Source organism: Herpailurus yagouaroundi, unplaced genomic scaffold (assembly GCF_014898765.1).
Source record: "Herpailurus yagouaroundi ecotype Mexico unplaced genomic scaffold, PumYag 139, whole genome shotgun sequence".
In the NCBI taxonomy this organism is placed as follows: Eukaryota; Metazoa; Chordata; class Mammalia; order Carnivora; family Felidae; genus Herpailurus; species Herpailurus yagouaroundi.
In genome coordinates, this window is record NW_024412394.1 from 6,542,141 (window position 1) to 6,569,993 (window position 27,853).

The window sequence follows — 27,853 nt, forward strand, 5'->3', positions numbered from 1 at the left end:
GCAAAGGCGGCCCCTCCGCGGGCTGCCTGTTGTGTTTCTGCAAAGTGTTTGCGGGAGCCAGCGGCCCTCGAGGGGGCTCCCGGGGCCTGTGTGCGTGTCTGTGTGTGTACGGGGCGTGATTTGCGTGTGTGTCTGTCTGTCGGTCTTGGCACATCTGGACGCAGGAAGTGTTTTTGGAAAACTTTTTTTTTTTTTAAGAAATGCTTTTTTTGTGTGTGGCTTTGAAATCGGATTCCTTGTTGTCACAAGTGGACCAACGAACGTTAGCCGGTACCCCCCAAACTGACAACTTTGTGGTGGTGGCTCTTCCCGGGGCTCAGCCTTGTGCCTTTATTCGGGTGATTTAACTCTTCCCAAGCCCCAGCTCCCATTTGCAAACTTGGCCTCTGGCCAGCAGGCAGGGCAGGGGGAGCGGGAGGTTCTTGCTCTCAGCCGCAGTGGGGAACCTTGGGCGAGAGAAGGAGCATCCCAGAAAGGGGGTCCTGACTCCAGGGACCTCGGCACCTGTGGCGGCCGCCAGCCTCCTGCTGTGGCCCTGACATCAGGCAATGAGACTTTGACTTAACCGAGGAAGGCAGGATCCGGTCTGGAGGCAGGTAATTAATTGTAAGGAGGATGAGGAGGAGGCGGCGGTGGGGCCAGGACACTGCGGTTCTGGGTCGGGTCCTGCCCCGGGAGAGGGATGGATGCGACTGTCACATGTGCCCAAGGTGAGGGACGCGCCTGGTTCTCGGGGAGCGAGCGCCGCGGTGCCCCAAACAAGATGCAAGCTCCTAACATAAAGAGACATGTCTGAACCGTGGGGTGGAGGAAGGGGGGTGGTGGGGGAGAGGGAGAGAGATTTTTATCAAAATTGAACACAGATTGCTGAGGTCTGGGCTTGATTTAACTCTTCTCTCTCTGCCTTGGCTACTTTTCCACAGCTCTGTGGTGGATTTGCAAAGTTCCTGGGAAGGTAGGAAGGCAGATTACGCCTCTCCAGGGAACACTCCCTGGAGGGCTTTCCTTGAAGTCTACAGGGCAAAGAAAGCAACTTCCCATCTTTGGAAAGTTTAGTTTAGTGCTTCTCCCTCTTCCGGGTTTGGTGTCAGTTTCTTGGATTTCTCTGAAAAGTGGGCTACTGGAGGGGATGGATTTTCCCTAGGAAGTAGAGGGAGACTGTGCTCTCAGATAGGAGGCTGGGGTGCAGGCGGTGTGGGTCCACCAGCCCTGAATGGCCCACTGCATATCACTGGATGTCAGTGTTGGGTCCAAGAACCAATGACCACAATGAGAGACTTTTCAGCTCTGCCCTAGCCTGGTCTCTGGTTTTATATTTTGCAACAGAGCCAGCCTACAACGTTTGGGTGGGAGGAAGGTTGCTGGACCCTCCCTGTGTCCTAGGAAAAAAAAATGAGAGAATGTACAGGACAGGGAGGAAATCTAGATGTAAAAACGGACCCGCAGGAAGTTCGAGATTTGGGGTGGATTTTAGAAATTACACAAATTGACCCTTAGGGAAGCAGACAGCAGTGTCGGAAATAGACTCGTTTTCGCTTCAGGAGTTATGTCTTTGCCTTCAATGTGATGAAGAAGAAGGAAACCATCCCAAGGGCCGTGTAAACAAAAGTGCACGTAAACGGGTAGCTGGGTACCGAGGCATGCACGTGCAGGCTCATGTTTATTCGTTTGTCACTGTGCGGGGATGGTCCTGGCCTCTGCCGTGACAGCACACACAGCCCATTTCTCCTCTGTGCCGGGAGCTGCATCCGACTCCCGGTGGTTCTTCCTTTACAAAAAACAACTAGGCTATTATGGTCTTGCTGCCCGCTAGTTGCACGCTCACTCCTGAGTTTTCAGAACTGTTCCTCCACATCCTGGGATGCTGAGTGAATACTCGTGCCCCCATCAGGACAAGAAGAGGAGAGAAACTTGTCCTGGGCGTTAGAACTCTGAAAAAAGTCAGGAGTTCAGGAAGCGGGAGGCGGAGAGGGCAGGACCAGTAGGGAGGCCTGTGAATGTGTTTTCTTTTGGTGAGTGTGGGGGAGGTGGAAAGCCTACTGCTTTCTGTGGGAACATGTTCTCTCCCGGGTCTGCTTTCCCAACCCCCCGCCCCCGGAGTTTTTGAAACTAAACAGGTTAGACTCTGCCCCTTCCTGAAGAGCCTGGGATCCAGGGGTAAAGGCAAGGGCATGCCTACCTGCAGGTGGCTGGGAGGCAGCAAAATCATTAATGAGGCACAGGCTTCTTTGATTTTAGTGGAGCCAGTGGAAGTACCAATTTTAAACATCGCCACTCATTCCCAATATTTGCAAATAGAAGGCTAAAGACCCAGGGGCATGGGCGACCCAGAGGAGACAGACTCTCAGAAATACTCTTGTCCCATCAGAAGACTCCTTCAGGCCAGTCGAGGGCTTTCAACTCTTTCATCGCGTGGGGTTTCTCTGGAGCGTTGGTGGGATTCTAACCTTTCTGGGATTGCTGTGGGAGACATTTCAACAACTTCAGACCCAGGTCGAATTCCCAGGCCACTGATCTCCCTGCTTCTGTCAGCTCCAGCTTCTGGCCTGCTCTTGGGTCGTCTCTGAGATGAGAATATTTAGAGAGGATGCATTCTCAGGCTCCCCTGAAGGTCCGAAGGGCAAACACACCTGGCAGGAAGAACAACTTGGGCTTTGATAGCAGAGGAGGTCTCCACAGCCAGAGCCTCTGTGTTTGGGGATCCTGTGCCCTTTGGCGCTGGACTTGAGGTATACCCCGGCGAGATGGAAAGAGTGCAGACCTCAGAGAAAATTGCCCTGGGAGAGAATTAGGAACCTGGCATATAGGTTACTTTTTCCTTCTGCGTTTTAGCTTCCTCATCTGTAAAAGGAGGATAATTACCCCACAAGGTTATTACAAAAATGATATTTATGGAAAAGAACTAAGAACAGAGCTAGTGATGTTGTAGATCCTTGATAAAGGGGATAGCATAATTTTATCTCTTCATTTTTCAGCCATCGGGGGTCTAGGTTTTGGGGAAAGGACCTTTCCCCAGCTCTGGCCACCTGTTTTCCATTATTGAGGGCCAGTGGGTGGCAGTCCTAGGGCCCAGGTTACCCGTATTTCTGCCCTCTAGAGAAGGTGACCAGTAGAGTGAGCATGCGTGAGCGTGTGGGAGAAGGTAGCAGGCATCCTGAGTATCTGGTCTGGAAACCACTTCTGTGGTGGAGATCTCTCAGGAGGGAGAAGGTTGTATGTGTGTGGCGGGGGGGGGGGGGGGCCCGGAATCACGAGAACCAGGTGAGTCTTGTAGAACCAGCCTGAGGTCGGAGGTTGATTAAGCAGCCAACTCCGATGGGTTGTAAAGTATGGACGTTCAGCTATCCGTAAGCATCTCTGGGGCATATGGGGTGGGGCGGCTGCCCCCGGTTGATACACTGTCTTGGGGAGTTGGCTAGTCCATCGGACAGTACTGGAGAGGGCAGCTGCAGGTTCTCATGGCCCATCGCAGAGCTTCTAAGTTATCCTTCAAGTTGACATTTAAGATGTTGAAGATCACATTTGTTTCTGTTTTGTTCAAGCTCTCTCTTTAACTGTGGCCTGGGATGACTTTTCAGAGGCTCAGCCAGTGGCCAACTTCTCTTGAGATGGCCCAGATCGGGGATCAGTGAATTCCTCGCTCCTGGCAGTATCTGTTTCTCCAGCTCCCTTCTCACATTTTTTGGTTTGTTTGTTTTTTGTTTCATTATGAGGTTATAAAACTGCACTGTCAAGATGCTGTGCAGAGGGAGATTGCTTTTTCTTTGGATTTGTATGTGTCGTTATGCCAGTAATGTGCAAGGTTTATCAGACTATGGGTGTTAACAGGTGTCGTGGGGTTCTTTCTGGGTCTCCTGTCCACAGAAAAAAAAAGCAGAGCAAAGGGAAAAAAAAACCTAGAAAAAATAAACTTTAGGCAATTTTCTATCTCTGAGTCCTGGCCAGAGGGGAGCTGAGTTATTTGTAGGATGCCTCGCCATGCGGTGGAAGGAGCTTCTGAATCAAGTAGACCCAGGTATGAGTTCTGGAATCCTCAGGTTCCAAGCGATGCATTGTTTCTGATCCTTTTTCATCTGTCAAATGAAAACAATGACTCTTTTTACTTCCCAGGGTTGTACTGAACATGAAATATATATGGGAAAGATCTAGCCAAGTGCTCGGAGCTTAGCAAAATGTTAGTGCCTTCTCCCTCTCTGGTTCTAAGCTTAAGAAAGTGCATGGCTTTGGACATTTGTCCATGAGTCAAAGCAAATAAGCTACTTATTCAGGGCTTAACATCAGTGCTCAAAGGTCAGCTATCTCAGCCTGGAGATGGAGACCTTTAATACAAAAGTGAGGCGGCACAGATCAGTGTTCCCCATGTCAAACAAATAGCCCCATGTGATCCTCTCCTGGAAGAAAGGAAAGGCCACCAGCTCACTGACCCATGAACCCGGGCTATTAGCGAAACCTCCATACAGCTTGTTTTAGAAATCCCAAACGCTGTCTTGGTTCAAAGAATCAAAGTCAAAACTGGGGAGAGAAGTCGTTGAGGCAGTACCTACCATTAAAACGGAATAATAATGACACGGTAACAATAGTACCTTACATTTATGTAACGGCCTACAGTTTGAAAGGCATGTGGCCTCATTTCATCCTTAGAATAATCCTATGAGATTGGCCTGCACCCTGTTTTACAGCTCAGAATCTGAGAGCTTAAAGGACTTCCCCTCTTTCACACCTTAAGTGAGTGGAAGAAACGGGAAGGCAATAGCTGCCCAAGCAGTTCTGTTGCATCCCTGGCTGCACCTTAGAATCACCTGGGAAGCTTGTAAACATGTCAAAACCTGGGCCCACCCCAGGCCAATTAAATTAGAATCTCTGGGCAGTGGGGCCCAGGCATCGACAGTTTTGTAAGCTCCCCAAGCGATCCGAAGTGTGAGTGAGAGAGCCTAAGGTTTAAGGAAAGAGTGAAGGGTCCCAAGGTTAATATTCAGGGTAGCAGGCATGGGTGAACCCCCCCTCCACACACACACACACACACACACACACACACAGCCAACTCTTTGCTTAGATTACACTTCATGAGGGCAGGCACTTGTGTGGTGTTCCCTGTATCCCCCTAACCTGGGGTCGTGCCGGGTACAAGGTAGACACTCAGTAATTGTTGGCTAATTGAATGAAAGAATGAACAAACTACTGTAGATTAGGAGCCAGGAGTTTCAACAGCCAAATCCAGACTGCTGGCCTTGTTTTATAAGTAAAGTTTTATTGGAATGCAGCCATGACATTTGTTTATGTATTCTCTCTGGCTGCTGTCATGCTAAAAGGGCAAGAGTTGAATGTTGTGAAAGAGACTGTATGGCTCAAAAATATTTACTGTCTGGCCCTTTAACAGAAGAAGTTTGATGGCTCCTGCTCTGAATCTCAGACATGAACAGAGAGTATATCTTAGGGAGGGACATGATGGCATGGTGGTCCAGAATGTGGGGGAATCAGACAAACCCGTGCTTGCATCCTGGTGCGCCCCCCTTACCTGTTGTAAGACCTTGCATATTATTTACCTCTCTGAGTCTGTTTTCTCACCTGAAAAAGGGGGATGATAATAAATAATACGGCCCTCGCAGGATGGTTGAGAGGATTGTCAACCCCTGGCCTCGTGGAAGCACTCAACAAATGTTAGCTCTTGCTGTAATGGTTGTAGTTTCTGGCAATTAACCAAGTGAAAGGAAACGAACTAGATTAAAGTCAAAATCCGAAGCCAGTATTACAGGCAGAGTAAGGGATGTGGTAGGCAAAGATAATGAGCTGGGGTGATGAAGAAAAACTGGTTTCAGAGGTAACGGGTGTCCTTTTAAGATGGCACAGGTCAGGCCAGGCCCCCCAGGTGTGTTAGTGAGATGCTCCTGAATGTCTGGCTGCTGTGTCGACCAGCAAGTCCCATCATTCCTCCAGGGGATAATTTAGGTTTTATTGCACTTAACCTGGTCTCACAAGCATATCCTACCTCTGTATCCTTGTTCATAGTTCTGTCTACCTGAAAGGACCTTCCTCAGTCCTTGTCTTCCTGGTCCACTTGTCCTGCCAGGCTTGCTCAGGTGTCTGCTTCCCCCTGTAATGCCGTTTGCAAGGCTTTTCCCCGCCTGCCCCAATCACTCCTTCTTCCTCACTCCCACAAACATGGCGCACAGCTCTGTCATAACATTTAACACATTGCATTAGCAGGCAAGGAAGAACTGAGTCTCCTTCATGCCTTCTACATGTTTGGAGCTCATAAAAGTCAAATTGCCTTGTTGAATCCACACCTGGTAGCCCAACAATGTCAATTAGACCCTTGGTTCAACTCCGTGATTTCTGAATTAACTCTTGAGGAAAGAGTAGGGCTTTGCTCAGGTACTAATGGGATTGCAAGAACAAATCCCCATAGTCAACCATATAGAACCACCCAGTTTATAGACTATGTGGACCCTTTGTGGACCATCTCTGTACTCTCTGTTGGTTCTTGCCCTCTGGAACACCTCTCCTGAGGAGTAGCCAGGGACAGGGAAAGATGAGAGAAACATAAAACCAAGCCTTTGGCTTCTTGTCGGCAGATGTGGTGAAAAGTTGGGTTTTGGCTTCTCTGGGCTTTCCATGTATATGTGCCAAGATAATTGGGAGTTGGCTTGCTATGGTCAGCATTGCCATTTGACTACAGAACATGTTGCATAATTTTTATAGATTTTAGTGGCAGATTTATTTTGATGGCAGATGCATATTGTGTGTGGAAGAATATTAAGATAAAGTTCTCTTCTAATGATTAAGGGGAGGGCGCAGAAAAATCTCGGCCTTTTGATCAACCCCTAGTGGACAACTAGGAGCTGCCCTGATGGAGGTGAGGGGGGAGAGAAAATGAAATAATACTTTTATATGGGACCCCACTATGCACATGACACGATGCTGATAATTTTAAAAAGCATATTCTTTGATTTTTCCAAAGTATGAATAATTTTTACTTAAACAAGTGAATGGGCATCATCTAGAAATACAAAAAGACACGTGGAAAGTGAATACCCCCTCTCCACACCCTCGCAATTAATGTCGATAGCCTAGGATTATATTTGTCTTTTCCCTTGTTCATACAAATACCTGCAGGTGTGTATTCAGGCATAGCGGCTGTTGTTTGAATGTTTTTCATGAAACTGAGTCTAACTGCACATTACTCTGCAGCATACTTTTCTTCCCCTTGAGCATCTATCAAGGTTATCCCTGCAATGCATCAAACTTCTTTTTATTTTGTCTGATTTCTTTAGGCCGAGACACCCACGGCTCTATATATTTGAGATCATGCCATTCTTGTGGGGTTATTTATTTTAACATCAGTCAGTTATTAAACATGGTTTCATCCTGATGATCACCAGTTTGGGTCCTTGCGTCTGACATATCAAGCATCCATCACCCAGGAAAGCTGCATTCTGGCACTCAGGCTGAGTGATGGATGTACATAGCCCTGGCGACCATCTGGGATATGAGTGCACGTTTTGTGTGGGCCTCGTTTGTCCCCTGGGAAAGCTATTGGGCATCAGGCCCTGTGGCCGACCCCCCCCCCCCCACCTTCTCATCAGTTTAGCCTTCCCTGCTTGGTTCTCCTCCATCACTGCCCATGCAGGAAGGCAGTAGAAAATGTCAAAGACTGATCCATTAGATGGGAGAACCGTCCCGATGGAACAAATCAGGCAGTGTAATTTAATGGTCAGGCGTGAAGACTCTACACTCAGATCACCTGGGGCCAAATCTCTGAGTAGTGGGCATATACTGTGCCACCCTGACCCTCGCTCTGGCCTGACCCCAGTGGCAGGTGGCGCTGGCAGTGGTCAGCCCACTGAAGAGAGTTGCCCTGCCTATCATCACTCCTGCCCACACTCCTCTCTTGGGTCACCTGCATCCAATGATTGATGGGCGTGATGAAGGCCTGGCCCCTCTAGACCAATGTGGGAAGATTCTAAAGGGCATCCCAGCTTCAGGGCTCCACATGGGGTTGACTGAGGCTGCGTGGTGAGATGATGACCTCAAGAGCCCTTCCAGAGAACCCCCTGCCTGCTCCAGAAATATTGACTACTTCATATGAACCTGTTTTGGAGCAGCCCATTCTTTTTCCTTTTTTCTTTTCTCTTTCTTTTTTGTATTTTTGTATTTTGCATTTTTTAACGTAAATCCAAGTTAGTTAACATCTAGCGTAATAATGATTTAAGGACTAGAATTTAGTGATTCATCCCCTACATATAACACCCAGTGCTCAACCCAACAAACATCCTCCTTAATGCCCTTCACCCATTTAGGGGAGGGGGGGGGCGGGGGGCGGTGGGGAACCCTCACTTTGTTCTCTGTATTTAAGGGTCTTTTATGGTTTGCCTCCCTCTCTGTTTTTATATTATTTTTGCTTCCCTTCCCTTATGATCATCTGTTTTGTATCTTAAATTCCACATTGGAGCAGTCCATTATTTTCTAGTCCATTATTTCTAGAATATGACACAGTGCATTCTTTTCTTGTGCTCTATTCTGTGTGTTTTCTAGGTGAGACCCAACTAGGTTTCCTTACAAATAAGGTGGTGTCCTAACTGGATAGACTGAGCAAATGTTTTAATTTTTACTGCCAAATTTTCATTTGCCCCTGCCTCCCCATGCTAGGCTGATGGGTGTAGGTGTATCTGTGTAGAAGCTCAACCAGATGGCTTTGTTGCCATCCTGTCTGGAGATGGGGGGCACTAGACAAGTTGACCTTTGGGAATTCCTTTGCATCTTGCCAGTGTTTCTGTAATACTGAGGGGCGCAGTCTCAAGAACCCTGCTGGTCCACTGGGAGGCTGCCTTCCTGCCCCCATATCACATAGGTATTCGCGTCATGCCGGCATGGGTCTCTGCCAGATCTGATTTGCCCTTAGGGAGTGTTTGTTTCTTTCTGCTTTGTCCTAAGCATGGGGGCAACCTTTGGTGCTGTGTTGAATATTCAGCCTTTCGGGTCACAGATACTGATGGCCTGCCCGCGTGCCAAAGCAAAGCTTGCCTGTGTGATGGATGCACCGTGTGCCAGACTCAGGGACCTAGACTCACGGCTCAATGTCTGACCACATTCCTGGAGGGCAGTGTCAACCCTCCCTCACTTCCTCCCAGACACCGCGTTCGTTCCCCAGCCTCAAGGTCCCAGGACCAGGTGGCAAGGGAAGGGAGTAAACTCCATGTCAGCAGGAAGATGGGTCAGTATTCCCACACCGCCAAAGGTGGCTTTGAAGTTAGCTTGAAGCAATCTCAGAGTCTCTGTGGACTTGGGGCAGTAGTAGGGCCAGGCCATTTTAACCCTTCTTTTCTTTTTAATCTCTGTCAACATATTTATCAGTCTGTCACCTGTCATGTGGCACTGGGCTAGGAGCTGCCCAGAGTTAGGAGCTGCCTTTTCTAGACACACAGATGATGATTCGCCATCACTGCTGCCCTGAATGGATCATGTTATTGATGTCTGTGCCTGTCTAAGTGAAAGTTGGGGCTACCAGAGCTGATAGACCGGATTTATGGGCACAGCCCCTGGGTTCAGATTCATGTTCCAGTTCATGCTAGCTGTGATGCCGTGCATGAGTTACTTTACCTCTCTGGGCCTCAGTTTCCTCATCTGTAAAATAGGTTGTGATCAAGATAAAGTTCATGCATGATTTGGTAAAGAAAAAAAAAAAAAAAAAAGAAAGAAGAAAAGAAGCCATGACACCAGGGCTGACTCATAGGGAACACTAAGAAATGTTAGCGATGATGATGATGGAGGACAGCCACCAAGTCTCATTAGCCCTGTTCACCCAGCACCCTGCACGGTGCCCGGCACAAAGCTGTAGGGTTGGGGGGGAGCAACACTTTACTTATATTATTAAGTAAAATATCTGACTGGCTTCGCTCAGTGTGCTACTTAGTCTGATCTAGTCTGTACCACAAAAAGAAATACATTTTACATTTTAAAGTTTTTAAAACTTTTTGTTGAAGTTCAACATGACTGAAAAATGCAGTTTATACGTATGTAGCCCAATGGATTTTCACCCACTAAGCATACCTGTGTAGCAAGTATCCAGTTCAAGAAACAGCATATTCTTTTTTTAAAAAATGTTTTTAGTGTTTATTTATTTTTGAGAGAGACAGAGAGAGAGCATGAGAGGCAGAGGGGCAGAGAGAGAGACACACACAGAATCCGAAGCAGGATCCAGGCTCTGAGCTGTCAGCACAGAGCCCGACGTGGGGCTCGAACTCATGGAGTGGAAGATCATGACCTGAGCCGAAGTCAGCGGCTTAACCAACTGAGCCACCCAGATGCCCCAAGAAACAGAATATTCTAAAGCCCCTGCCTCCCAACTGTCTCTGGGCTAAGAAGCCCCCATGCCTCCTTCTGGCTACTCCCCTTCCATAATCCTGACTTCCAATGCAGTTGATTAGTTTTGCCTGTTCTTCTTTTTTTTAATGTTTATTTTTGAGAAAGACAGAGAGTATGAGCAGGGGAGGGGCAGAGAGAGAGAGGGAGACACAGAATCCGAAGCAGGCTGCAGTCTCTGAGCTGTCAGCACAGAGCCCGACGCGGGGCTCGAACCCACAAACCGTGAGATCATGACCTGAGCTGAAGTCGGACGCTCAACCGACTGAGCCTCCCAGGCGCAGGCACCCCTTGTTTTGCCTGTTCTTGAACGTCCTATAAATGCAATCATACGGTGTGTACTCATTGGGGTCTGGCTCTTTTTGCTGAGCGCAGTGTTGTTGTGTAGACCACTCATTGTCACTGTCGTGTAGCATTCCATTATGTGACCGTCACACACTTGATGCATCCACCCTTCTGTTGATGGGCATATGGCTGGTTGCCAAGTTTGAGGCGATTAGCGGACAGTGTCACTGTGAGCATTTGTGCACTTGTCCTTGGGTCAACCCATGAGTGCATTCCCGTTGGTACGTCCGGGGAGTGGAGATGCTGGATCCCAGGGAACGCGTGTGGTCAGCTTCAGGAGGTACCGTCAGTTTTACGAAGTGGTTGTGCCATGTTTTCCATGTTCTGTAAAGAGGAAGAAGCAGTTCCAACTTGGTAAGGCCGGGGCCTGAGGCCCAGTCATTTACTGGGGTTCCTGAGGTGTTCATTTTATCCGTGCCCTTTATGTCCGAGAGCTCACGTGTTCCAGAAAGCCTGCTGCAGGCAGGTGCGTCCTGTATACGAGGCACTGTGCTGGGTGTTTTCACTCATTCTACTTCCTGCAATAGTCCCATGAGATGAGATGAGTGCTGTTACCCTCTCTTATAGATGAGGAAACTGAGGCTCGGAGGGGTGGAGTGGCTTGTCTAAGATCACACAGGAAGAAATTTTCAGAGCCAGGATAGAAGACACATGTCCTTGGACTTAAGGTTCCTATGTTTTGGGATCTGATGGTGAATAGTTTGGGCTTCAGTGTGAACACTGGACAGAGACATGGGCACCGATGCAGGGCCTGTCACCCTTGAGCCTGGGCCAGTTGCAGGGTGGTGGCTGTGAGGAGACAGTCTGTAACAAAGGAGCAGAAAGAAGCCAACTCAATGACCTTGAGAAGCCAAATTGTTTTCCTGCCCAGGGGCTGTTGGAAAAGGTCACAAATTTCCTGGAAGGCAAGGACGACCATGTAGTTTACTGTCTAAACCAGGGCCTGTTCAAGAGTGAAAGGGTCACTGGAGGGGACACTGGGGAGGCAGGCATCCATTGGCACTGTCTGGGTAAATGTCCCGGGTCAACTGGGACCATAGGCTCACCCTCTGGGAACCTGAGGGGGCATTGCTCTCCTGATCAGTGGGGCCTACAGGTTCTCTTTAACTCTTTCAGAACACTGTGTGTCTGGAGATTGCCCCCATGCGATGTGCTTCTAGTCTCCTCTGTTGATGCTAAAACAGCGCCTGGCTTTCTTCCCTTCTGCATACCTTTCCTTGCTCAGACTAGGCTCTGACAAGGTGAATTTTTTCACAGATCTAGTTACTGCTGAGATGCATGTGGTAACAGACTAGAAACTCCCAGAAGGCTAAGGCTGTGCTTTAGTCACTGTGGTATTTGTGGCACCTAGCTGGGTGACGGGCACAGAGTTAGCACCCAGGGAATACTTATATCATTACTCCATGTGCTCATTCATTCTTTCATTCATTCACAGTTCATGGAACATCTTTTATTATTTTTTTTTTTAATTTTTTTTCAACGTTTTTTATTTTATTTTTGGGACAGAGAGAGACAGAGCATGAACGGGGGAGGGGCAGAGAGAGAGGGAGACACAGAATCGGAAACAGGCTCCAGGCTCCGAGCCATCAGCCCAGAGCCTGACGCGGGGCTCGAACTCACGGACCGCGAGATCGTGACCTGGCTGAAGTCGGACGCTTAACCGACTGCGCCACCCAGGCGCCCCTGGAACATCTTTAAAAAAAAAATCTTTGTTTATTTTGAGAGTGGGGAGGGGCAGAGGGAGAGAGAGAGACACAGAGAGAGAGAGAGAGAATCCCAAGGCTCAGCATGGAGCCTGACGTGGGGCGGGATCTCACGACTGTGAGATCATGACCTGAGCCGAAATCCAGAGTCCGATGCTTAACCGACGGAGCCATCCAGGTGCCCTCTTCCCTCTTTTTTTTTGGATCTGACCCCTAGTCCACTGAAGTTAGTTGTGTGTACGGATGTGCATACAGGCAAAGAAGAAAAATAAAAGATACCAACTTAATGAGTAGCAAAAGATGTTGTGTTGTGGGGAGTCTAGGTTTGAATGTCTAATCTATTCTGATAGCATCCACTAATTAGCAGAACTTCCTTAGAGAAGGGATTTAGCAATTTGGCCTTTCTGAGCCTGGGGTTTTCATCATGTGTGAAATGAAAATGCCAGTAATACCTGTGGCATAGGAGTGAAGGGGGTCTGTGGCATAGGGGATACGACAAGTACAAAGCGCCTGGTGACTCATAGTTATCAGTGGTGGCGGTGGCTCAACAATCATCTGAGAAGCGCTGGTGTAAGTCACCGCGTGCTGAGGGGGTGCTGTGAGCAAGGTTCGCTCGCCGCCGGGGCCTCCGTCTTTTCAAGTGAGGCAGACGGTGCGTGTATGGCAAGCCCATGTGACCTGGAGCTTTCGTTAATAAACAAGGATGGGATCAGCAAATTCTTCAAGGCCTTGGGGATTTGATGTGGGTGTCAGAGATAAGGACGCAAAGGGTAATTAATTTCTCATGAAGTGCACAGCTGCATTTTCACCAAGAACAACAGTGAGAAGCACTGACGCGCTTATGTGCGTCTAGCCAGGAGTGGCTTTGGTGTAGCCTAGTGGCTCCTAGTGTAGTTTCTGGGGTCAAATTGCTAGCGTCCAAATTTAAATTCCACCACTTCCAGAACTATATCCTCCCTGAGACTCAGCTTCCTCAAAACTGAGTAAAACGGGGACAGTCATAGTATTTACCCCAAAGAAGGACAAAATTAGTACTCGTAAGGTACTTAGAATAGTTCCTGGAACACGGTGTGTACTCTGCCCCTCTTTATTATTGCTGTTTGCCAGATAATTTGCTTTCCATGGGAATACTAGGCACAGTGTGGTACCAATGCAGTCACAGAGGAGGCTGGATTGTTTTGAGGTGGGGGACGTCAGGGAAGGCTTCATGGAGAAGAAGCATCCCAAGGTATTTTCTAGAGTTCTGTGCTCTGAGTAAGAGGGCTTATTTCCATGTTTACTCTGGTCTTCGGGCTTGGAAAAGATTTAGTGTGGAAGAAACGCTTTCCCTTAAGAAACATAATCAAATGCCTTCTGAAACTTTGAAGTTGAATAAGATACAGTCCCTGCCCTCCTGCATTTCCAAACTACTTCATCCGTCCTTGTGCCAGGGACAGGAGGTATTAAGAGGAGTCCTCAACGTACTAACAGTGTTGTCAAGGAAAGATCCAGAAGCGAAGAGTACTATTCCATGACATCAATGCTATGAGAGGGAGGTGTTCAAAGTGGATTAACTCAGATTCCATTTAAGAGTGTTTGGGAATGTCAGGAAGTTGTGAAATCTCCTTCCAGGCCTCTGTTATTAGAGGAGTGATTTGATCTGTTGGGATGGTAAGTACATGGTACTTCCTGCAGCAGAAAGATGGACCGATGGTTCCTCTGGTTCCTTCAGTTCGTTTGTGGTGTCCACCTGGTGTGCCTCTTAGGGGTGAAGGGCACCGTGAAAGCATGCTAAACTTTTCCTGGACAATGTTGACAAGGTCTAAAAAGATGTGTTCTCCAACTTGCCCAGGGATTTCTGGAGTCCTGCTTCATGTGTTTTATCTCTGAAGTTAGGGCTCATTTGAAAAATCCCGGCCTCAAAGCCAGTATGCAAAAGGCAGTCTTCCCTCTGCCTACATCCACAGCTCCTCCTGCCTCTCCCGAGATTTCCAATGAGGAAGTGATGAACTTCAACTTGTTCAAACTTTTATAAATTAAAAGAAAATTTTCTTTGTTTTTTCAAAGCATGCAAGTGTAGTTCTAACAGTACAGTGATGCTATAGAATAACGAGCATAGGAAAAGATGTTCAACCTTGCTGGGAATCAAAGGCCTACCATATATTGAAATCACAGGGAGACATCATTTCACACTTACCAGATCCCCCCCTCCTCCGAATTACACTCTTCGCGTTGGATCTAGAACCAGAGATAACACCCATTCACTAATGGTGGGGGTTACGTTGTTGTGTATACTTTGGAGAGCAATTAGGTACTGTCTAGTAAAATTAAAGATGTACTTGCCCTATGACCCAGAAGTTTCATTCTTAGGTAAATCTAGAGGAAGTCTAATACCTATGAAAAGGAGCTGTGTTCGGGAATATTCTCTACAGCATGGTTTTTTTTTTTTTTTAAGTTCTTAGTTTATTAATCCTCTCATGAAAAATCTGCACAATCACCAGATAGTTCCTGCAGCCTCTTTACTCCTTCTGTTGTCCAATCTCCAGCTCACTTCTTTTTGCCAGCACCAACATTAGCTTTTGCAGCTCCCCTGACTTTCTTCATTCGGTTCTTGCATTCCTTTCACTTTTTTCTTGACGTCTTTTTCTTCTCATACAGGCCATGTCTTGCAAGTCTATGTTTGGGTTCATTTTTCTTTGCATCATCCAAGGAATCATAAATCATGCCAAAGCCAGTTGTCTTGCCACCTCCAAAGTGGTTTCTGAATCCAAATACAAAGATGACATCTGGTGTGGTCTTGTACATTTTGGCTAATTTTCCCCGAATGTCTGTCTTAGGTACTGTTGCCTTTCCGGGGTGAAGAACATCGATGACCATCTGTTTCCGCTGAAGTAGTCGGTTGGTCATGAAGTTCCTGGTCTGGATAGTTACTGTGTCATTCATGATGGCGGTCGAGCTTTAGGCAGCCAGGAAGGAAGAGAGCACAGCATGGTTTTTAAGAGTTAGAAAGCAACCCAAACTTCTGTCAACCAGAAGACCAACTCTTTAGAGTTTGATATGTACATATAATGGAATACTATGCATTACAGTGAGAAGATGAACGGATGAGCTAGTGACATATAATATTAAGTGGAAGTAATGTTGAATGCAAAGGCAAATTACGGAAGGATGTCATTCATATTGAATTTAATATCATACAAAATAATCTTTTACTTACAAATATTTACATGTATAATTAGGTATAAAAACATGGTTGGTGGGGTGCCTGGGTGGCTCAGTAGGTTAAGTGTCCCACTCTTGATTTCCACTTTGATCATGATCTCATGGTTTCTGGGATTGAGACCCGTGTTGGGCTCTGTGCTGACAGCGTAGAGCCTGCTTGGGATATTCTCATTCTCTCTCTCTCTCTCTCTCTCTCTCTCTGCCCCTGCCCCACTCATGCTCTCTCTTACTCTCAAAATAAATAAATAAACATTAAAAAAAACCCACATGTTTGGAATAACCAGTAAATTCAGAAAAGTGGCTCCCTCCAGGGAAGTCAGACAGGAAGACCAGGGAGGGGTAAGAAGGGGCTCCATTTATATGTGGAATATTTTCTCTCTTATAATGATAATGGCTACACGAATGTTTATTACTATCTATATCTTTAGATAGCTAAAATATTTTTTAATTAAAAGGGTTAATTTTTTAAAATGGGCACAGACTCCTACCCTGTCTCCTCTGCCTGTTGGCAAATAGACACGTTGAAGAGAGAATAGGAGGGTGCTTCCTGTTTGCTCCAGGTTCTTCTGGGAAATTTTACGTAGACGTGATCATCTTCAAAGGGGCTGTTCTCCGGACATCTACCCGGGGCCCTGTGGTAATCCCTGGTTTTGAGTTACAGATCATGACCTATTTTTTTTTTCTGATATGTGGCTTTGTTGGGATCATATTTTGATATATTAGTAAAATGCAAAATGGGGTCATGCTAAAAGAAACCAAACATCAACTCTCTGGCTGATTTTCCATATAGAAAATCGCTAGAGCCTTCTCTCATCCCACCCCTTCCTCGAGAGTTCCTGGGATTTCTTACATGTGCTGGCAAGTGGCCACAACTGTCATCCTGACATCCTTGTGATAAGGACATGGGACCAACAGTCTCTAGTATTTCTCATTGCCCCAGGGTGAAAGGATCTGTCTCTCCCATCATAGCTGCCTGGTTTCGGTGAAATTTGCCATCCCTCTGATTTTGGTTAAATACAGCCACTGCTCTGTTCCTCTTGCAAACATCCTTCCCCAAAGTGGGAAAGTGCCCACCGCCAGGAATTGCTTCCCTTTCTTTTACTGGACAATGAAGCCACACTGGCCTCTTCTCTGGGTGCTTATTGAAACCCAGTTGATTCAGCTCTTTTATGTGCCTTGCTCTTTGTTCCAGCCCCCTCTCCCTTGGGATCTGGTCCGAGCCCAATCCAAGTGACACAGACTGTGCTGGCCTTGAGTGCCCTGTCCCGTATTGTGCAGCCCTCTGTCCTTGCCCAGGTTCATGAACCTCGGTGCTCAGTTCTGCAACAGTGAGCCCCTCATCTGGCTGCTGTGGTGCTTGCTATGGACCTAAGGCTGGGGATGGCTTTCTTCCCTGCCTCTTGTTTATTTATACATCGTATAATTCACCTTAATTAAAAGGAAGAAAATCACACAAAATTGGGACTCTTGGGAGCAAGTCCTGGGTAGATGGTGGCTCTGAGAATGTACATGGGAGTCTGTATCAGTCGGGCTCTGGGCAGGAAACAGTTGGCACTCCCAAATTGGTTTAATTGATATGAATGTAATGAGAGGACTATCTTCAGAGAGAGAAGGTCCTAGAGGAGATGATGAGACACCCAGGGATGAGCAACAGCAGGAAGATGTTAACAGTCCTGTGCCTGACGGGGCCAGGGGGAGAAATGTGTTATCAGAGCCCTGTGCCAGCTGAAGCTCAAGGGTTAGGGCCCCTTGACAGTTGTGGCCCTAGAGGAGCACCACCACTGACAGCAGAAAGGGAATACTGGGATAAGCACCCAAGGTCTCTCTCCTTCCACCCTCCAGTCCCCTGCAGTTGCTGTCCGTGGGTCAAATCCCACTGAGCACTGAAGCCCAGGAATCTGGGTGATGCATTCTGGAGAGGTTGGCCCCCTGGGCAGGAGCATGGCAGAGAAGGACAGGGAGTGGAGGTCAAGGGGAAAACTGAGAAGAGACAGAGCCTTGGATGTGTCGTGGGCATTCTTGTGTAACTAGACAGACCAGGAATGATGGGGAGTCCCCTGTGATCCAAGCTTTGGGGCAGTTTGGGCTGTTTTTGGACTGGTCAACTCCAGGAGGCTTATGTGGGTAAGCCAGGAAAGGGGTCTGGGAGGAAAGGAAAAGGTTATGGATCAGGTATTTTATTCTGTGCTGTAAAAAGGATGATGTTTTGAATGAGGCTTGAGGATTGGCTATTTATCATGTTCCGAATACTTTCCAGTCCAGAGAATGGAAGATGTGATTGAGCTTGGTGGTCTCAGGTGGCAGGCTGGGGACTTGAGACCTGGTGTGAACCCAAGCCATACGACACACGATACTGGTCTTAAGCACCCTGACGGATACGCATGTGGAACCGAGGATGCACTTAGCTGGAGCTAACCATCCCAGAGTTTGCCTCTTGGTTCCGCCTCCACCTGCGCCATTCATTACCCTCACCCTCAGGCTCACTTGAGTACATCTTACCTCCCATGAAGTCCGAGATAAATGTCAGAGAGGCAGCTTTGACTGGGTGGCCCAGCATGGTGGAGACGTGGTCTCAAAATTCTGTGGCAAAGTACAGAGAAAGGAGAAAAGAACATATCCGAGCCCATGGGGGTACAGGGCCTGCCCTTGAGAATTCCCAGTCCGGTCTGTCAATCAGGATGTATGCACCCAAGTCACAGGGACACCTGCAGAAGTATCATGCAGAAGTTCGCAGTATATAAACAAAATGTGTACTTGGCAAAGGAAGGTAGAGGAACTGGAGTCATTGAAGTTGGTGGGCTTTGGGGGTCGAGAGTCTCTGTTCTGTCGGGTAGTAACTGAGTGACTCCAGATAAACATTTGATATCTCTTGAGAGGCTTTAGGTTTTTCATCTGCAAAGTAGGCAAACTAAAGGTGTTTTTCTCACTAGGCAATTGTGACGGTTGCATGGGAGCATCCATGTGAAATACGGTGCCTGGTGTGTAATAAATGCTCAATAAACGCTGGCTGTCTCAACATCATTTATTATTATTATTATTATTATTATTATTATTATTCCTGGAGGCAAGTGCTAATCCCTGCTTGGAAAGAGGAATGAGTACTCAAAATTCTAAAAGACTTGTCCTCTCCTTGAGTCTTTTAGTTTATCTATTTCATTGCCCTTTTCCAACCAACTCCACAGGCCTCAATTCTTTGATGAGCACTTATGTCCCATGGAGGGTGAACGCCAAGGCCACTGTGGGGCTGACCATCTACTTGGTCCCCTCCAGGTGGGGAATCATGAAATGTTCAGAAGGAAGGAAATCAGAAGAAGTCATGGAGTCGAGCATTTCCCAAACTGCATTTGACAAAACACCAGATTCTCACACAGTGGCCCTAGGGAGAGAAGTTCTGTGATTCAAGAAATGCAAGCAGTGTTCCTGCATTGTCCCTGCCCTCGCCCACACAGGACCATGCATTCAGAGAAGCAGTGCAGCCAGAAGACAGGTTTCCCATTGTTTAAACTAGTAGTCTCTCAATTTATTTATCTGGAGAAGACTTTTTCCCTGGGATACCCCATAGAACCGGTGTTTTGAAGCATGTATCAGTTAGAATTTGTGTTCAACTACATGGGATAGAAAGCTGACTTAAGTGACTCCATCAAGTAGGGTTCTTATTTTTTTTATATGAGTCCATCATAGTCCAGAGTTGGCAGAGTGACACCACAGTGTCATCACAGACCCAGGCTCCCTCTATCTCTCTACATCAGCCTTCTTTCGAATGAGACTTTTGTCTTTGTGCTCATTGCCTCATGGTTACGAGATGGCTGCCTTGCTTCTAGCTTCACATCTGCATTCCAGGCAGGAAGAAAGAGAAAGACAAGGTACAAAAAGTGCATGTGAGCGAATGCCAAGCTCTCTTTAACAAGCTTTTCTGAAAGCTCCCTCCAGAAACTGGCCAAAACTCTGTGAAGTAGTGACCTCAAGCTGCAATGGAGTCTGGGGGGAGCTGAACAATTTTTAATTGGGAATGCTGCTGCCTCAAAAAAAAGCAGGGACCTACTAGTATGGGAGAAGGCGAGAAGAGGTATTAGGTGGGAAGTTCACATTGTGTGCTGCATCGGTCACACCTTTGCTCTCTCTTCCGTAGGATGATTCTTAAAAGCATCCCAAGCAAAAGAAAATAAAACCAGCCAACCAAATCAACCTTTGCAATCAATAGAAAATACGACTTCTAAGCAGCAAGGCCCTTGGGCTCACAGACCCTGTATAGAAGATGCTGTTGGTGTCCTTCACAGGTCCCCCAGCTGCTGTGGGAGCTCAGCTAATGGCTTGCACCTATGTGGGTTGCCCTTGACTTACTGAACCCCTTTGTGCAGTGGTTCCTACATGAGGAGTTACACCCTGCTTGCCCTGCGCTTCCCCCGAATTCTGTGGCCAGTGACTACCAGGGAGAAAGGTACAAAAACCCCATGCCCTCGCCCCCAGGTTGGGGGGGGGGCAATGTGGCAGTGGGGTTCCCCTGCAGAGCTCCCCATAGGACAGAGATGAAGCTAGATCTCTCCAAAAAACCACATTCGTGCCAGGTCATTCCTCTGCCCTCTTCTCTTTTCCTCCTTCCATTCCTGGTTTCTCCTAAGACCACAGCTTCAATATATGACATACATTACAAGTCTGTCTCAGGCCCTGCTTTTAGGAAACCCTACGCAAGGTGTCCTGGGTCAAGCAGGGTGCTCTTTACTTCCTTCTAAGCAATTCTACCTAACACCCTTTCCCTCAGTCCTGTTCGTGGCTTTGACTTGGTCTTGGGGTTGTGGGGACAGCTCCGTGTTCTACTCTGGTGTTGGCTGTTGGATAACTTCCTTCCAAGCCCTGTCGGCTATATTTGGGGAGGCCTCAGTGCAAGACACTTAGCAAGGGGGAGTCTCATACTACATCTTCCCAAGACAGATCGTCTTAGAAACATTGATTTGTGTTCTTGAGCCCATGAACTGTTGGAAGGGACGTGTGTGTGTGTGTGTGTGTGTGTGTGTGTGTGTGATTTTCCATCTTGTGGCAATGGCAGCCGGGTATTTATAGCTGGATCTACGGGCCATTCTCACGTGGCTAAAGAAAATTAAAACCTCATGTGGATTTTGTTTTGTTTTCCCCCTCTGCCTTTGCCATTGCAGACTCTCCAGTTCTCAAACCCTTGTTGTTGTAACCAGAGCCGCACTGAGCATCGCTCTGATGGTGAGGTCATGTAAATTTACTGTTTCAGGCAAAAATGCCTGTTCTCCAGTCAGTCAGGCCACAGGGTCCGAGGGGGGTTCTTTTGGGGAGAACTTGTGGGGACACTAAATGGCAGCCCTACCCATCACCGCTCTCTCTAGAAAGTCTCCCCAGATTAACCCTGTGGAATGTGGATTCCTTAGATCACCTCCTGATCCCTCTGCATATATGAGTTCCTTTGAAAGAAAATTATTTTCTTTCCCCCTTGTTTTTCTGTATTCTTAAGTCTTTTATGTCTGTGTTTTGCCTTCTCAGTTAGACCGAGAACACCCTGGGGGCCTGGTCTGTTTGCCCAGGTTACTGGAGCTCTTGGCAGGGGGTGTGTGGGGAGGTGAGGGTAGGGGGGCAGGAACCCGGGCCACTGTGTTCTTCAGGACGCCTTAAGAACTCATGGAGTTCTCTAGACAGCAAGGTTGGGGTGGTTTGCCCAGTCTTTACTGAGGGGCCAGCGTGCTTCCTGACCGCTTCAAGTTGAGGAGACAAGGGTCCCAGGCCTCCTGTGGACCCTCTACCATTTCATTCTGGTGATCTAGAACACACACATTCACACAGCTAGGGTGTGGAGTAGGGTGGCATGGCCCAAACCTGCCACAACACATGAAGACTCCTGAGGAGCGTGTGAAGGAAGGAACTTAAGTTTAGCTGCCATTATTCCAGGGAGCTATGCCTTCTCACTGCCTGGCCATCCCCAGGGCAGCCAGTCCACTACACAAAGAGCTTTATGAACGTCTACTCTTTAAACTCATAAAATGATACCTACCATTTACTGAAGGCCCACTGTATGGGCCAGGAACTGGGCTCAGCACTTGCACACTTCAGCACAACCCTGTCTCACGGTAGACCTGCCAAGTGGCTGTTACCACATTTTACGGAAGAGAAAAACCAAGGTTCTGAGAGTTTAGGCGCCTTGCCTGAAGTCACAAAGCTAGTCAAAAGCACAGAGGGTATTCCAAATAAGGTGTGCCTGAACCTAAGACCCAGGCTGTCTGTACTGCGTCCCGATAGGTCGCAACCACCCCCCGCTGTGATGAACTGAGCAACCAACTACCTGACTTCCATTGTGGTGTAGCTCATTGAGTTATAGAAATACTGTTCTGTGTCCCGCACGGCCAGCTTGTCTGTGTCAGCCTTCTAGTCACAGAATAGAAGGTGACTTCTGATTTGGGTGTCAGTGGGTAGCTTCGGGAGTGGCTGCAGTGTGGATACTGTGGTCCTATATCTCAGTCCCGCGTCCTCCTCTCAGCTGCAAACACACCCACACCCTCTTTCCCTGCCTCACTCCTTCCCCCCATGCCTGTGAGTTCTAGAGGGTTTCCAAACCTAGGGTAGAGCCAGCAATTCATTAGTCTTTGTCCGGATTCCAAGAATCCCAAATATACAAGAATTCCTCATTGAGAAGTCCAGCATTCTTGGGGAAAGTGTGTGTCACCAAGAGAGAGCAAGGCTCCTCACATTGAGAAATGGGATCCTAGTCCAGTCCGGGGAAGTAAGTTTGGGTTTCAGAGCCAGATGGAAGCTGATTGGCTGTGACACCCCCCTCCCAGCTCCCTACCTCCGCCCCCCACAAGCCACAACTGAGGGACTTGCCTTCCTGGTTCATCTGAGGGCACTAACCGGATGACATGTTCCTCCAGATACAGAAGGAACGCAGAGGCAGATGGGGGTGTGTGAGTATGTGAATGTGTGTGCGCACACAAGTGTGTGTGCGTGCACGTGTATATCCAGTTCTCCTCACCTGCAGGTTTCTTCCTGTGTTGTTCCTCATGGGATAAACCACTTGCTTCATGAAGAACCTTCTAGTGAGCTTGTTGGGGCTGGGAGTGGATCCCAGGACAGGGAATGGCAGGCAGTAAGCCCACTACTCTTCCACGGGAGGAAACATCTCCTTCCACTTTGGGAAAGCTCCACTGACCAGAGGTTCTTGGGCCACTGCGTAGGAAATCTGGTCAAGAATATTGAGCAAGAACCCTCTCAAGTGCAAATTGACAGGCTAGAAATAGAAGATGAGAGCCAAGAGGCAGCATGTGAGCAGAGGGGACAGAATAGCTGTGGAGTGAGTTATAATTAAGAAAAATTTTGGAAGGATATGAAGGTAAAAAACAAAGCAACTTTCCCTCCTTGATTATAAAAGCAATGCAGGTTCATTACAGAAAATGTAGAAAATACGTAAAGCAGGAAAACAAAAATAAAATTAGCCTCTAAATCCATCACTAGAAGGCTGAAAACCTCCTGGAAATGTCTGCCCCTCCACCCTTGTCCCCCAGTTTCCCACCTTGTCACAAACCACACTTGGGGAACTTGCCTTCTAGTTGAGTTAGCATTTTGGTAATTCACGTGTCAGTCTTTCCTCTCTGCGTACAGCTTCAAAGCAAAGTTGAGTCCATATTGTGTGTGCGGACGTTAGGCAGTTTGGTATTTTTATTTTGTCCCCTTTCCTTAGTGTTACCAACTTTGTAAATGAAAGAAGTGTTGAGCGAGACGTTAGACACGGTTTGATAGCAAGCTCAGAAGACGGGGAAGGGCCCTGAAACACCAGATGGTGCTCACTGGGATGGGAGATCTTTTAAACAACGGACGGTGAGGGGGCTCCGAATTTCAACCTCCCAGCTCCTGCAGGAGCAATGAGCAGCCCAGAGCACGTCTACCTTTGACTGTGGCTGGATTCCCTGGCCACTGATAGAGCTCTAATTGAGGTTTGGTGTAGAGCAAACACTGTAACAAGCATGTTACATACAATCGGTGTTTGCGACTCTGAATTTTAGGTTATTAGTTACTCTGTTTTACAGATTTGGAAACTAAGGCTTAGAATGGTTAAGAACCTTAAGGAGTGTCCATACCACACAGCCTTACAGCTAGAATTTGAACTTGTTCATCTTTCTTCTAACCCCTGTTCTGCACGGCTTCCCATTCCATGAAAGAGGGTGTCTGCTGGTTACAATTTGCTGCTCAGACTTAATGGATGGACTCACCGAACAACAAAGGGGGCGCCCTCCCAGCAGTTATGGGGAACACAGGTAATTGAAATTGATCGAGTTTCCCCTAGGGAGGGACTTCAGATGCTTGAGCCCTGCTTTCTGGAGTGCTTATCAAATCAATAATCCTACTGTTCCTTCTTCTCTCCTCTTGGCTCTTCCTCCAGGAAGTCTTACAGGTTGAAATCTACTTGACACTCACTCTTCCCTTCCCGCCATTCTCTTCAGTAGTAGCCTTCTTCAATTCACAGCTATATTGTGACCAGGCGCCGCGTTGTCTTTGAGATGCAGCCTCAATTAGCCAAATCCAGCCTCCGCAAGTGGAGGGAAGCCCCATATCCTTCCAAGGGAACAGAGGTTCTCAAGGAGGGGTCCTTGGGCCAGCAGAATCAGCATCACCTGGAACTTGTTAGGAATGCAAATCCTTGGGCCAGGTAAATCAAACGCTGGGAGGTGTAGCACAGCTGTTGGTGTTTTATCAAGGTTGCCAGATGATCCTGGCCACACTCAAGTCTGAGAACCGCTGGTCTAGAGATTCCAAAGCGAGAGGTCGAGGCTCATACATTTCCTGTCACCTCCAGTTCGGAGTCCCTATTCCCATCTAATTAGTTACGATTATTAGCTACTGCGGGTCACAAGCAGAGCACCCCAGAAGTGAAGAGCACGGAATCTGGAGCCAGACCACTTGCTTCTGAGTTCCGTCTCTACTGCTGTTTGGTGGTGCATCTCTGAGTGAGTGGCTTAAATTCCCCGCGCCTCAGACTTCTTACCCCTAATGTGGGGTAACAGCAGTGTCCCCCATTGGGCAGCTGTGGGCATCTGGTGAGACTGCATGTCACGTACTCCCAACACTGCCTGGCACATAGTAGGCCTGAAGCAGATGTTAACTAGACCAACGGCATTCACATCACAACACAAACAATCTGAAATTGAAGATTGGACAGCCCTTGTTCTGAAAGAGGTTGATTGCTTGGCCAGAAGTCCTGCTGTTTGACCTTCCTTCTCTCTTCCCTCTTGGTGCTCACAGCAACTCACCCTGTCTGTGATGCTGACTAGTTCAGCTGTCTTTATTCTCCAGCCTCACCCCTAATCTTTGCTCCTTATCTCACTTTGCAGATCTCAGGACAACTTCTAAATAATGGAGCTGCTACTCCAGGAGAGCAGCAGAGGAGGGGAGAGATCAGATTGCTTCTGTGGTACAGTCAATTTTGGTTTATATATGTATATGAATGTAGATATGGATATGAATATGTATATGTATATCGTCTTCTCCCCACATTGGAGTATTTCACTCTGAAGCATTTCTTTCTCTCTTTGTTCAAAACCTTCACACCCTAATAACGAGGGACTTAGTCTGGGCCAGGGTTTGTCAACCTTCGTATTAGCCTGAGTAATTCTTTGTTGGGGGTGGGGGGCTGTCCTGGGCATTATGGGATATCGAGTAGCACACCTGGTCTCCACCCATTTGATGCCAGTAGTATTGCCAGGTCGTGACAACCAAAAAGCTCTCCGGACGTTGCCAAATGTCCCTGTAAACTGTCCCAGTGGAGAGCCACTGGAATGAGTTAAATTCTTCCTATACTAGTTTAAGTTTGTTATATCTTATTGTGTCCTAGAATTTATCTCTGTAGTGTATTTAAGGTTAGGAAACTGGGTTTATTCATTGAGAAGAAAGATGCAGGGTCCCAGGAGCCTCTAGGTCACCCTTGATTCCTAAGGAGAATCACCAGCACTCTGTAATGGCATTTCCTCAAAGGTTCCACACTTAACCCACCTGCATTGAGCCAAGGACATCCCGCTCCCTTCTAATACCTTCTCTAATGCACTTGACTCTCCCCGTACAGCAGGAAACCTCACAGGAACCAGGGGATGGCCTTTGGGTTTTGGCTTATAAATACTCATGGTCTCATTTTTCTTACTGAGAAAAGGTTTTTTTTTTTTTTTTTTTTAAATCGTGTTTAACATTCTTGTTGCCGTAGTGGAAACTTTTGTTCCTTGGAGAATTTCCCATTCCAGGCCCAGGGTCAGATTCCTCAGCGGAACTCTGAACATTTTCTAGGGAAGTTTCTTTCACCAGTGAGATTGTACCTTTGATGCGTTTATACAACTGTGTTTGGATTGTGTGGTAAGACGTCCCAGGATCCCAAGATAGACTAAAGGAAGCAGGGGAGGAGCCATGTGTTCTGGGACTCAGTGGCCAGCCAGGATCAAAATCCTTTTATGGTTCCGTTACTTTTTCGGATTTCTTTCCTCACACACCAGAACCTCAGATCTAAGGCAAACAGCCAGTGCTTCAGTCAGTATAAGTTAAATTATGCTGTGGTAACACATAGTTCCCAAGTTTCAGCGACTTAAAACAAGAGAGGTTTATTTCTTACTCATGCTACTGTTTGTTGTGGGTTAATGCAGACCTCTACTCATTATAGTCACTCAGGAACCCAGGCTGGCAGAACAGGCACCTCATTAAATGTTGATCGCAGTGCCAACCAGAAAGGGGGTCGTGTCCTGCCAATTCAATGTTCTAGACCACTAATTACACTTCTATTAGTCAGGGTTCTCCCGAGACAGAACCAACAGGATATATGTATGTATGTATGTATGTATGTATTATCGATCTATCTATCATCTGTCTAGTTATCTATCTACCTACCTACTTATCCATCTTCTATCTTTCTACTTATCTATCTGCCTGCCTGTCTACCTACCTACCTACTTATCTATCTACCTACCTACCTACCTACCTACCCACATATTTATCTATCTATCCATCTATCTACTTACCTATCTACTTTGTCTGTCTATCTATCTATCTATCTATCTATCTATCTATCTATCTATCTATCCATCCATCCATCCATCCATCCAATCTAACCTATTTACCTATCTATCCACCTATCTACTTATTATCTATCTTTCTACTTACCATCTGTCTATCCATCTGTCTACTTATCTATCTACTTATCTGTTCTATCTACTTACCTATCTACCTGTCTATCTATTCTATCTACTTTATCTGTCTGTCTGTCTAGATTTGTTTTAAGGAATTAGCTCATTTGGTTGTGGGACTGGCAAGTCCAAAATCTGCAGGGCAGCCCTGCAGGCTGGAGACCCAAGGAAGAGTAGGTGTTGCAGCTCAAGTTCAAAGTCAGTCTGGAGGCAGAATTTCCTCTTCCTTGGGGATGCCAGTCTTTTCTTTAAGGCTTTCAAATGATTAGATGCATCCCACCCACATGATGGTGGGTAATCTGCTTTACCCCAAGTCTACTAATTTAAATGTTTATGTCATCTAAAAAATACCTTCACAGTGAAATCAAGTTTGACCAAATATCTGATACCATGGTCTAACCAACTTGACACATAAAATTAACCATCACGATACTCAGTTTCTACTTGCAGCTCACGGGCCAAAATTAGACCTGTGGCTCCACTCAAGTACAAGTGGCCAGGAAGTACAATCTGTTTTGTGCCTGGAGTGAGGGGTGGGGACCAGTGGTATTTGACTGAGTACCAATAGCTGTCACAACTGTAAACAGTGTTACCTGCGGATGAAATAAAGCATCATTCGTGGTATCCCTACTTCAGTGCATTCTGCTAAGTCAATGCAGAAATAGTTTTAGACTTAGACCCAGATGCCCCCTTTACTCATAAGGGAGGTTATGGAGATGGGTGGGTTAAGACATGGCCTGGTGTCCAGAGGTACTAAATTTTAAGATGGTTACTGAACACTTTCCTCTGTGTTTTCTTTATTAAGTGTTTTCTGTGTGTGCCGTTGCATCCAAGAATCATTTGTGTGGTGTGTGCTTGAAGAACATCCTGCAAAATAATTTGGCCTCTGTGGCTTCCTTTTAGTACGAAGTTGTGTTTTCCTTGGTTGGATCAGAAAGGGCTCAGATGTCAGCCCTCACTTTGCCACCATCTCTCTCTCTGCCTCTGACAAGTCCCTCCCCAGTCTGTGCCCGATTTTCCTGGCTGTCTGGAAGGGGGTTGGGCAAGGGGATCTCTAAGTTTCCTTCTGGCTCTAAC

At 47.2% G+C, this 27,853-nt stretch overlaps 2 protein-coding genes across 4 annotated transcripts in view; one reads left to right on the forward strand and one right to left on the reverse strand.

Moving 5' to 3' along the window:
- Positions 1-434: 434 nt before the first annotated feature.
- Positions 435-27,853, forward strand: part of DAAM2 (dishevelled associated activator of morphogenesis 2) — a 118,560-nt gene continuing 91,141 nt past the window's right edge. For 2 of the 3 annotated variants that reach the window (XM_040473406.1, XM_040473407.1), the window contains exon 1: positions 435-596. The gene's annotated coding sequence lies outside the window, so the exon portion shown is untranslated. The remainder of the gene's footprint in view (positions 597-27,853) is intronic. The other variant, XM_040473410.1, reaches the window with a different exon arrangement.
- LOC121029408 (40S ribosomal protein S24-like) lies at positions 14,824-15,369 on the reverse strand. Its single transcript, XM_040473415.1, has one exon. The coding sequence runs from the start codon at positions 15,327-15,329 to the stop codon at positions 15,009-15,011; it is 321 nt and encodes a 106-aa protein (XP_040329349.1). The 5' UTR covers positions 15,330-15,369; the 3' UTR covers positions 14,824-15,008.